We start from the raw sequence: 12,917 nt of genomic DNA, 5'->3' as shown, positions 1-12,917 counted from the left end.
CTAACATTATATGTCATTACACGGTATTATTCAGAAATGTGTGAGTATCATTTTTTTAAAATTAAAATTTTTTTTTTTCTCAATTTGAGTACAGGTAGTTCTTGGGGTTTTAGCTTATGTGAACTCAAAAATGAAGCAGATATAAATGGATCTTATTTAGTTGTTAAAATTATATATTTTTAGGGTCATAAAACATGCAGCAATTATTTCATTATCACATCTAGGACTTTGCAACAAAACTTCTGTTCTTTAAAGACATGATTTCTGTTTCATTGAAAGTGATATAGCAAGTTTATACATGCCTTGAGTGGTAACACATGCTTGTGTATGTGTTTGCTTGCAACTGTGGAGCTACCTGTACCCAACTTTTGACAATTGAAATATATATTTGATGTCAGATGTGTGTCTATTGAATATTTTCTTGCATATAATTCAATCTTAAAACATACGTAGCTTATTCGAAAGAAGAGGGATGCTGAACAAAATGAGCAAAAATATTTAAAAAAAATTAAAATTTCAAAATTAGGATTTCAAAAAGATGCACTAGGTCATATAATTAGTTTATTTTTTACATAAAGAATTTAATGATCTCTATTGATTTTTTTTCAGTTAATGTAATTAATGTTAAAAAATCTTTTGTTCATTTTTATAATGATTTTTCTGCTGTTTTTTTATTTGCATTGTTATTAATGTTAGGCACACAAAAAAGAATTCTCTTAAGGTGATTGGAAAGACTTGGTTGTTGGTTAATTGTGCATGATTGTGCTTTTTCCTCTTAATTCACTATTTTTGTTTCTTTTCCCCCTTCCCTTTTTCCTGATGCATGCTCTTTCATTTTTGTTCTTTCGTTTGACTGTTACCTTTAGGTGTTGGCACCACAAAATACTCTTTCTTGAATGACCTTGAGGGCGATAATAGTGATCACTCTGACAATGAATTTACTAAACTTCAAGGTAAAAAAACAAAAGTTTTTCGCCCATATTGGGACATATTGATTGCTTATTATTATTTTTTTGGTTTATTCTCCCCACAACCCCTTTCTTTAGCTTTTTTTTAACATTTTCATTTTCATTCAAGAATTTCTATCAGCCATGTATGAAGTTCACTAGTTTTGCAACAAAGTATTGACATCTATTTTTACTGAAGAGTTTACTGAAAATTAAAATGTGTGTGTTCACAGTTCATTGAAAATTAAAATGGGCAGATTAGTGATCTTTAAATATGTTTGCTTTTTCTTTTTTTTATATCTGAAATACTGATGAACAAAATCAAAAGAGTGCTCAGAAGCGTTTGATTTTTAGTGTTCCATCTCAGCGCCTCGAATAAGGCACAACAAGAAGTTTCAAACTAGCAAAAAATAATTATACACAGAAAGACCCCAATTGTCATAGCTAATGTGGACTGGATCTAACTTGGATAACCAAAATCTCAACTAATACAGACCTTGCAGAATTGCTAGGTTAACTGCAATAAATACGTAAATGGTAGAGAGAAATTACATGTGCACAAAAGCAGGGCTTCCACTTTTCCTACTTTTTGGTAAAATGTCCTACTTTCATGGTTTTATCCTACTTAGTTTTTGCCCTACTTTTCTATCAAATCTTATCAACAAAATTGTTGCAATTGATTTTAATTGAAGAGGGAATCATTGATATGTTGCCAAATAACACAAATGTAGTAGATTGCAATTAATGATTCTGCCAAAGCAGAAATTGTATTGTTTTTAAGGTTATTTGGGGGGTTGTATGTGGACCATTTGTTTTATTAATTTTTCTTTTGCTTAGTTTGAGAGTTCAACAAGTAGAACAGTCATTGAAAACTTCTGTCTGGATGGAAAAAACAATTTTGTATTTACTACTACATGGTTTTGGACAGTAACTAGCATTCATCAATCATTCAAAATTATTGTGCATATTTTGTGTATAGGTGAAACAACAGTTTGCATAGCAAAGCAGTTGGATACATAGGCCTATTCTAGGTTTAGTGATTCTGATGCTACCCAATAGCATTGTCTTCTGTATTTTTAGGGCATGCAGAGGCATAAACAGTATTTACTATGCTCAGCAAAGAGCTAGAAATGAAAGTGTTTCATTTGTCAAAAAAGATTACAAATGTAAAAGAAATCCCTTCAAAAAAAGGATGGGAAATGCAGTAAAATCATCCAGTTCACCTTGACTTATTTACATTGCTCCTTGTAATTTATGCATTTGGCACTGTGCTTTTGAAAGTGGTCTTGAAAGAGTGTTATTCTTAAAAAACTTGCATGTCTTCATAATTTGTTGTGCATTGTCAAAGAGAGTTGACAGACTGGACTGTGGAAGACTCCAAAAAAGAACATAATTTATATTGTGAGGAGAGAATTATCTGTGGTTGGTAGTACACTGTTTTGGCCAAAAAATGTTTTTGTAACCAAGTTATTTCTGTCATTTTGATTTGGTTTTAGTCAATCTCATAGGATACTGAAATAGTGCTATAATTTTTTTTAAATGTGGTCTAAAAGCAGGATGTTCTTAAATTTCCTACTTTTTCTAATTTTTTGAGTGGGAGCCCTGTAAAAGTTATTTTTAATTATTTTACAGTGTAACAAAATGATACAAATGTTACCGATGTACTTTAACGTATATATAGTTTATAACAATTTGAAGATTACATTCTTCTCTGTCATTGAGCACTCTTAAATGCTTTAGGGAAGTCTCAGGCAAAGTGGTGTTCTAGAGCAGATATGGCCCGCAGACCAAATGAGGCTATCTGAGTCATCTGATGTGGCCCGTGACCCCAAACCTCATTTTGTAAAAATTAACCATGTGGCACATTTACAAATCACTTAACTGAAACGTTGCACAATAACAGAGAACTTAAACAGGCCGTGGCACATTTACAGAGCATTTAAATGCCCCGTGACAAATTTGAAAAACACTTAATTGTCCGAAAATTGTCCAAAATGATACCATAGGAACACAAATGAAATTGTCAATTGTTGCTAATATCGCCGAAAAATCACCAATCATTGCCAAAGGAAAGTAAAATTGTCTATTATTGTATATATCATTGAAAAATTGTCTTGCTGGAAATGAAGCTAGTGAAGAGTGAGCTGGGGATCCTTCTTCATTGTTCTACTGAAATATGCACAATAATGCTCTAAAATATGAAAATATGCCTTAAATTCTGAAAATCATGATAAAAAATATGCAAATTTATAGAAATCTGAGCTCTACGAATTACTTATCACTGCACGTACTCCTTGTAAACATTTTGAGATAATTCTACCAATGAAATGGACAGAAAATATTGCATATTTTACTTCCTTTTCCTATTGTTAGGCTTTGCACACCAGCATGTGATTGTCACCTCCAGTGACTGACAGGCCACGGTCATCTTTCACTGCTGGAGTTTATTTTACTGGAACTTGAAGCTTGTCATTTCTAAGTAGTGTTGTGTTAAATTAAGAAATTGTGTTTAAAAAAAACCTTTGATCAGTAGAAAGATGTTAATGTGAGTCCATGGGTTTAAGCAGCAAGATAATGTGTCTTAAAAACTTATGCCTCGTCGTACCCCCCCCCCCCTTCTGAAAAAAAAATGCCTAACACTCTCCTCATGAAGCCAACGCATAGGACCATAGGTGGTATTTGTAGTTTCCATCACCCTACACAGTGGGCAATATTGTCCATTTTTGAAACACTGGCATGGACTTTCTCTGTAACTGGACAAAGTGAACCAGTTTGCCGCAAGACCTAATTTTTGAAATTGGTTGATGAAAAGTACCTCAGATAACACGTAACTCAATGCCCAGATAATCAGGGTCCTACTGTTCTAATATTTTTAATACTTTTTTTTATATATTTTTTTCAAGTGCTATTTCCGTGGGATTTTTTTGTCATCCACATGAAGTGAAATTAAGATCTCAGTCCTTCTTGATACTTTATTTTACTTTGGTTTAAAAGAAATTAAGCTTGGCCTGGAAGTGTTTTCATCAGCTATCATTTATATATTTTCTGTGTCTAGAAATGGGTATTTCCAGTGTGGCCCACAAAATGAGAAAAATTTGACACCTTTGTTGCAGACCAAAAGGCAAAATTGGCCTATTGTCCCCTCGTGGCAAAATTTGTCATGGGGGTGTCACTCAGAGTAATCATAATAGAGTGCATCAACTCTCTCATGTTTGCCCCTTTTTTTTAATGACAACTTCTTAGGCAGCTTGATGATGAAACTCTGAAAATTTGTTTTGGATATTTGGATCTCATGATGTAGATGTACTTAAATTTGTTTATCAAGTCTGTAAGTTTCATCATTCAGTTTTTTACAGTGAAATTAATCAATTTTTGAATTCATTATTCCATCATTAAAAATGTAATCTGTAAGTGAATACTGAAAATTTATCAAGTTACTACTCTCATTTATAAAATTTATTGTGATTATAAAAATTTAGGTAGGTAATCATGATTATGAAGACAATCATAATTAATAATTCATAATCATAATTGCTAATTTATCATTTTTAATGGCCATCATCCACGTGTATATGTATGCAATTGAGAATTAAGCTAATTCTTTAGTATTTTCATTGATACGATTAATAATTACCCTTAGCAATAGAGGATATTTATAATGTGTGTAATCGTAGAGTCTGAGATTATAAAGTAGAAATTTCTTTATCATCCTAAAAGAAATTATGATTTGAGTGAGCATTATTGACTTATTACAATGTTAAATATATGCTCTGAAAATTTTTAAATTTGAGTAAAAATTGTTTTGATTCTTCAAAATTTTATTTTAGTTCATTTCATTTTGTTATTCTTTATAAGTGTGTGAGTAGAGTGTATGCTCATTAAAAAATTTCTGAAATATCTTATTTAATGAAAACTGGATACGGTAAGATCTTGGTATAGTGTCGTTTTTAATGTCAACGTGCTTATAACATCAGCTTTTAATGTCAACGTGCTTATAACATCAGCTTTTAATGTCAACGTGCTTATAACATCAGCTTCTAAATGTCTCTGTCAGCATAGTTAGCGAATTTGACTTATTCATTATGAAGTCATTTTTCTTCTATCTGTAGAGGTGACGTTATACAGTGGTCTGACTGGGAAATCCAGTTACTCTTAAATGGAATTTACAGCGTTATTTTAAGTTATCAGTGTGTTTCGACATACAAACACTTTCAGTTATAAACAAAAAAAATTTTGCCAAAAATGCTTCAAGTTGCAAGTAAATATTCTCATGACTTTGAAATGTATGAGAGAAAGCTCATTTGAAACACTAAGCTTTGACACTATGAAAAAGTGGAAGCCAACATCAGTTATGTGTCAAAGGTTTACTGTACTTTACATGCTATTCTCCATAGAGATGGTTAGATATAACATGCTACTTGATTTTTATATAAGTATCAATATTGTGGAGATATAGAACAAAATTAAGGAGATTTTCTGTTAATTTATTTACACACAAAACGAAATTTACAGTTCAGTCATAAGCCTTCACATTCAGACTCATCCGGCTGATAACATCATTTTCTGCGGATTGTCTGCAGCAGTTGATAATCCACATTTTTCAATGTTTAATAACTTTTTTAACAGAAGAAAATGTGGTACAGGAAGAGTTGAATATGTGTAATTTGATTAATCCTTTATATCCAACATTTTGAAAAGTAAAATAAGAAGAAAATTGTAGTTAATTAAAGTAAAAGTATAATTGTAAATGATAATAAATAGTTATGTAAATTATTCGGCAGGTCATTTTAGTTCCAATTAAAGACAAAAAACAATGTTTTTGAACCAATTAGTTCAAAACAAATTATTTAACCTGGTACTTTAAAGTACTATCAGGATATGAAGGGTTAATTGCTGTGTAGGAAATATGGAATAAAATTTACATTTATTGCATGTATTTTTATATTGATAAGCTATAATACCCGGCGTTGCCCAGGTTTTCTTAAATGAGGCTTTTTGGATAACGTGATATCTCCCTTTTTCTTTGAGGGACATACAAACTGTGTCCACGGTACCCAATATGGCGACTTCCTGCGCAACTCTTGAAATAAACAAATCTAGATTCCAAGAAACGTAGAAATTAAAATCCCTTTTTCAAGGGGTGCGAGGTATTTCGATTCCCCCCCCCCCCCCGAACTTTAATTTATCCATCTGCCTGTTTTTGCTTCAAAAAAATGCTTAATTAAAGCTGTGGAATTTTTTCGATGTACTTTTTACGGGCCCATAATTAATTTTAAAATATCCTAACCCACATGAATTTATGCGGTTGAATAACAAAAGACAATATGGAGACATTAATTTTCATGCTTGAGAAGCAAAGAAAAAAGTTGAAATCAATGTTACTGCATGGATATCCAACTCAAAAGTAGGTCCGGCTAATTACATCATATTAAATTTTCTGGGCTTCGTATATCTCTAATCGAACTCAATATTTCAAAAATCGAGAATTCTATACAATTTTTTAAATTATTGACGTGACAGAAAACCCCACAAAATTTCCGCATTTCTACAGTAAAATCGGCAATTTATCACTGATTTCTATTAGGATCACCCTTTTCCTGACCCTCAAAGCGATGCTGATGATTCAAAAAGCCTCATTACTGGGAGTATTGAAAATGTGGCAAACCATTATAAAGGCATAATGCATGTCTGAAACGCATTGCTAGGAAACCACGGTAACCAAAGTAAACGTTCCGAAAGTGATTATTGAGGTCCGATAACCATTGTTGCCTGACAGTTTTTCCGCTCATTTCGGGCATTTGCCGTTTGACGAAATTTTAAAGTAGCCTATCGATCAAGTCGGGTCCCATTTGATATATATGCAAAATTTGGCGACGATCGATCTAAAATTGTAGATTTGTATAGAGAGCATACACACACACAAATCAATTTTATATATATAGATATGATCCATGCTAATTCTTTAAGCGTCATTGACCAAATATCTTGCCTTCTTAAAAGCCTCATTTTATCATTGACAGATTATTAAATCAAAAAAAAAAAAATCATTGAATGTAAAAATGTTGTTCTTACTATGATATGTAAGGTCATGACAAAAAGCTATGATAAATTTATCAATGGCCAAAATCGATTTATCACTCATTAGATTCTTATCTAGTTATGGGTAATCTGGTATTCTTCCATGAGTTCTATATTATAATTTTGGCATTGACAACAAATTGTGCAAAAATCCATTTGCTTTAAACAAAAAATGCTATGCAATGGAGAGGGAAAATTTTTTTTAACCTAAATTGTGAATGAGAGTTGACAAATTTGATGCATTTTGTGCTATCTTGACAAAGATGATTAGTAGATTCAAAAACTTCAAGTTATCAGAATAGTTCTCTTGCGGTTTTATTGTGTATCTCCTGAATCAGGGTTTTCAATTAACTGCTATAAACTGTGGTAAACCTTAATACAGTGTTTCTCAGTGTGTCGCCAACCCCTGTCAGGGTTGTCGCGGTGAATTTTGGATATGGATGTGTGCCTTTTGAGTGCTTTGAGGTTTTTCTTTATTGGACTATTCTGGGAAGCCTCCGAATAAACGTTTATTGAATCAAGGTAGCCGCGGTTGGCAAAAAGTTTGAAAACCACTGACTTAATGTGTAATTATATGATGTCAAATGGTGGTGCCGCTGTGGTGGTCATAGTGACGGGCTCGCATCGCGAGGATCCGGGTTCAACCCCCACCGTCGCCGCAGTGGTGGTCGGCTAAAGTTGATTCTCTGCGGTTCCCAACTTCAAGGCGCGAATGCGAACCGATCTCCCCGTTGAGTCTCGCCGCAGAGAGCAACAGGCCTACAACGGTATAATTATTCATTCATTACACTTCAATCACTGAGTTGAGAAAAACTCAGTTAAAAAAAAAAAATTTGATTGCAGATGGCAGCACTGCACATAATAAGCATTACACAGAAACAAACTTCACGGAAGGTTCACTGTACATACACGCACATTCCAACATGTACCAATTCGTTAGAAGTTCCGCAGAGCAATATGGACGAGGTGCATGTCTGGTTTAGTAGTAGTCAAATGATGGTGGAGAAAGTTGCCAATACAATTTCCCCCCTAGAATGTTACAAAGTTTAAGCTATCCAGTAGTCATTATAGAGCATCTTGTTTTTGAAGAAAGCAAACAAAAAAAAAAAAAATACAAAACCCGATAAGAATAGATTCAAGGAGGGAAAAAAGGGTAAAAACTCCCTTTTGAATGCTGAAAGCCAATTTGGGCCAAGAAGTTTGTAAAAAACCTTAATTATTACATCCTTCTGATGGTAAAAGAAAAACAACGATTTTTAAAGTTTAACCTTCAGTTTTTAATAATTAAATTGTTTCTTACGTTTTTTTTATGTCAAAGACTCAAACTATGCAAAAAAATATATGAAAAATTCATTGACAACTTCATTTACGATTCAAAAGGTTAAAGTAAAATTCAAAACAAAATTAATATCGGGAAAATGCTTATAAAAAAATCAAGTTGAGTTTGAAGAGTTCTTTCTCACTTTTTTTTAAAAGCTCTGTAAGTGTAAGCAAAATTTCCATTTTGCACTTGGAGGCTCATTCAAAACAGACTTAGAACAAACAAAAAAAAGTAAAATGTAAATTTAAGGACAGTTATTCATTCACAAAATAATTATGGAAATAAATCTTTGTACACACGTACTGTAGTAAACCTTCAACATCATAGGAAAGAAAACTCTTGGCAGAAAGGAGAACGTTTTTTTTTTTTTTTTTTCTCTCGTTCTTTAGAATGCATGCAACATGAGTTCCTTTTTTCTGGGTTGGCGATTTTTACCTTGGCGTCCTTTTTTTTCAGGTTTTGCAGCAGAGTTAACGCATTGCCGCGATTCCCGCTTTCTCTCACAACCTAGTATGATCTCTTGGTAGTGAGTATCGACGAGCTAGCTCTGTGTAGTGTCTGCCAAGGTTGCAAAAATAATAATATTCAGTTTCGGTATCGTAGTTTTATTCGTTATGTTTGGAAAATACTTCTGAGTTGGGTTGTCAGCTTTCATTTCGGTGCATACTTTGAGTTCCCTAAATATTTATTTGTTCGTGTTTTCCTGGAGCTTGCTGTCAGAAAGTCATCTCTCTCTTCATTGATATAATCACATATCTATGTGCGTGAATTCATACTCGCGTGTTTGTGCTGTCTTGAGCTTATATCATCAGTCGTGGGAATAAATCTCTTACTCTTTTCCTCCGGTAAATATTACTAACTGCAGCTGGAATCGAGAAATGTTGATTGTTGTTTTGTCGTTACCCTACTGTCCTGGAATCAGGGATACGTGAGAAAAAAAGAAAAAATAGAATGTCGGTCTCTGACCGACCGATACGGCTGACCGCGAATGGTTCGAGTAAACCGGCGTCGGCGCTATTCGATAGGATCGTGCAGGTCATCACTCCTACCAACGATGGTGAGTATTTGTCTGGAATCATTAGTCAGTGTTTTTATACTGCTATTCCTTCTGAGTTTTTAAGTGACACATCAGAAATCAAACTCCCTGTAAAATGGCATATCTTTTTTCAATTAAGTAAGCTGCCTACGGATTTTTAGCAGGTGCAAACTAAGATGTATAGGGCAAAAGTTTTCCATTGAGAAATCGACGTTACAAAATATCTATGCTTTGCCAATGCCAAAATAAGGGACTTTCAAAGAAGCGAGATATCTCATCAATGCCGCTTAAAGGGTCAATACAGTTGCCTTGTTCTTCAATTTAAAGCGTGCGTGTGTGCATTCTTCTTTCTCCGGAAGTATGAGTACTAATAATTCGGATAGTCAATGTAATCCGCATGACCGGGAGCGGGAATTTTATTTCAACAGAGGCTTTTAAACTTTTTTTTTCTTTGACTCACGGTGCACTTTGTAGAATATATTTCGACGACGGAGTCTCTTAGGTCTGTTTTTATTTGTTTACTGACGTATTTTCCTGGAGCGTCCGCGGAGCCTCTGGAAAGTGGATATGTAATTGGGAACGAATGCTTTACAATATCAGCATACAAGGTTGGGGGTATGACAGGGTTCACGATAGTCAGCAGAGGCGAGAAATAGAGTATCATTATAATTATTTTTCACAGACGTCTCGCGGCTAAATAGTCTAACTCCCCCCTCCCCGAGCAACCCTGGGAGCACCAGCTAGTGTTTTGGCCTTGATCATCGATATCATTATCCAATTGAAGGATCCTCGATCTTAAACTACTTCGGGTCAAGTTACTGAGGATAACCGCAGAGGTGCCCAGCTAAAAGCCCTGACCCAGTGGGCCTCCTGTGCATATTTTTATTGCGTTTATTAATAAAAGACGTAATTCATGAAATTTCGCACCCATCCGGCCTGGCTTGTTTGGTGGTATACGGGCTTTTGTTCGAAGGCTGCCGCTGTACAAACTACTTACAGTGCTCAACTTATGCTGCCTCGTTGAAGTCAAAATGAAATCCATTAGAACCCCTCCCATTACATGGTCTCGTCTCCATTCCCGTCTTGGCCTTGAGGTCACGCAGTTGAAGCGAAAATAGGATGCTCAAAGTATTTCGATGAAGTTTTACGGCCTCTAATATTTTGCGCACGATGCGACTGTACCCTTCGCACCTGCCTACGTCCGTCCATTGTAATCCACACTTTCAAGATCGTACAGTCGATAACTTTGAAATGTATGGCAGGTGTGCACTATAATAAAAGCGTGTACGTACCTTTCCACTTTTGTATGATATTATTTAGATTTAGGTACTTCGTCACTCGTGATGAATGAGAACATCAGAAAGTGATAAAAATTTAGTTTCGAAATTTATACATCGATATGTATTTTTTTTTCCTTCAAATGCAAATACGAGGCCACACAACAGGCACAATACCCCACTCTCGCTCCCTTTAAAAGAAAAACGAAAACATCCACAAAAAGATCCAAATGTTATTTCATCTTGTGAAATACCTATAAAACCGGACCGGAACTGAGAATTCTGCGTGGAATCCGTTGCATAAGAAGAGCTTAAAACCTACTGGTGTTTTAAGAAATAGGACGGAATACTGTAGTAATGCTATCAATCCTTTCCCTTTCTTCACTGAATTTCAATTTGCACCATTTAATATGCTCATTACCCAATATTATTTTTAGTGAGTTCTGGAGTCATTTAAAAACACCACAAATCCTGGTCTTATCTTTGTTGATCCTACGGATTTTCGGTCGACATCATCAATGACTTGTTATGTTATATGCCGTTGCAATATGAGTTTTTTTTTTTTCCTACCCATTTCTATTAGTCTTCCTGGTTGTACCGGTCGCTGACTCGGCCGGTAAGTTGTCGGAAAATAAATAACCCGCTACGATGCGAAATTTATGGTCTCGAGGTCGTTGTACGGAACAATAAAGAGGGATCATCACCATCCAGTAGGGTATAGGTGATGTAGCTTGTGAACTGTCACTTCGCATAAGTAGTGCGTCTGATCACGACGATGAAATCTTTAGGGAAAAAAAGACAATGGGAGGAAAAATTGAATTCTTCCTCTCTATTTATTTTTTGTCAGTCTTCTCTTTATTCTATTTCCCCCATTACATATTATTTTCGGCGGGATACCAACCGATTTCCTGTCATGTGGCGCAGGTGTTTGTGGCATTGGTCCTTCTCTATAGTATCTGTATTTGATATTTCTATTTATTTATCAGAGGCGTGCTTGTATCTTTTCGGTTCTTCTACATGTTGTATTATTTATTATGCATTTCATATTCGTTTCCCCGACGCTCGGCTTCATTACTTTGATATTATTTGAAGCGCCGTCATCAGAAGAATGGGTCCGTCCCAAATGCGTGAAACAAACGTACACGTTCGCTTAAAAACGCTGGCTCCAGGAAAATCGCTTGTCGTTTATTTTATTTTTGATGTTGGTCATTGCGCGTGATGATGAATCACGTTCGTGTGGGAAAAGGGACGGCTTTTTCTGCGAAATTTATTTTCCTTGTTCACATTGCGTAAATGAGATGAGCTCTGAAAGGAGAAAATATGATAGAGATTTCACCCTAAGAAAACAAACTGAAAGTAATGTCTATTTGGCTTTCAATTCATTTATTCATTTGATCAAAATGAGTGATACGCAAGTTCGTGAAAGAAAAAAGAAATCATAACCTAATTCAATACGTTTTTTAATTTTATTAAAGTCTTTTTTTTTTTGCCGTGTTTATTAATTGTGTTGGGGGGGGGGGATGTAATAATGCATTCATGTGTAGATACTGAAGGTTCAGTCTTACAATGATTTGTCCAAATTCTTCACCGATGCCAGTTTTCCATGAGTATACAGTGGATCCCGCTCATAATGCTCCCAATTAGAACGTTTTCCCACTTAGAACGACTCATTTTCGTGGTCCAAAACTTTCACTATTATTCATCGAGTTATCCTGTTAAAATCGTTTTCCTGCTTATAACGTTAAACGTTATAAGCGAGATTAACGAATAATTCGTTCAGTGAATTCGCGAATAATCCAAATAACGTGCAAATAAAATTAATTGAAAATGATTGCTTCGATTTGCGAGAAAATATCTGACACAGGAGCTTGAACGTTCCAGGAAAGCTCATTCCACTCACTAAAGATCGGAGCTTAGAACGAGTCAAAACTGGCAGCGCTTATCCGATTACAGTCGACGTTCAATATAACGAAACCCTTCGTCTCGTTAAAAACGGACGTAATATTGGGAGGGTCGTTAAAATCGAAAGGAAAACATGATAGTCGTTATTGGGACTGATCTTACCGACCGTTATGATGGAATGGTCGCTATAACGCGGGGTCGTAATAACGAGCGTAGATTATATTGAATTTTATTTAGTTATACTAGTTTTTAAGGTGAAACACTACTTTCATCATGTAAATGAATTCCCTGTATTGCACCTACTAATTGCTGCTTATACGAGTACAGTGATACCTCAGCTATAACGAACGCCTCTG

At 34.8% G+C, this 12,917-nt stretch overlaps 1 protein-coding gene across 4 annotated transcripts in view; it reads left to right on the top strand.

The window, feature by feature from the left end:
• Nucleotides 1-12,917, top strand: part of ClC-c (chloride channel protein 3) — a 61,443-nt gene that overhangs the window by 8,958 nt on the left and 39,568 nt on the right. For 2 of the 4 annotated variants that reach the window (XM_089249774.1, XM_089249773.1), the window contains exon 3: nucleotides 867-953. The exons of 1 other annotated variant lie outside the window; for it this stretch is intronic. In XM_089249774.1, coding sequence (XP_089105900.1) covers nucleotides 867-953 — 87 coding nt within the window. Of the gene's footprint in view, nucleotides 1-866; nucleotides 954-8,829; nucleotides 9,404-12,917 lie in introns of those variants that run through there. One more of the 4 variants, XM_089249776.1, reaches the window with a different exon arrangement.

Source organism: Pholcus phalangioides, unplaced genomic scaffold (assembly GCF_987345545.1).
Source record: "Pholcus phalangioides strain wild (caught in Gottingen) unplaced genomic scaffold, Ppha-v1.0 ptg000022l_1, whole genome shotgun sequence".
Lineage (NCBI taxonomy): Eukaryota > Metazoa > Arthropoda > Arachnida > Araneae > Pholcidae > Pholcus > Pholcus phalangioides.
Note: the sequence above shows the minus strand (reverse complement) of the source record. Positions and strands in the feature narration are given on the sequence as shown.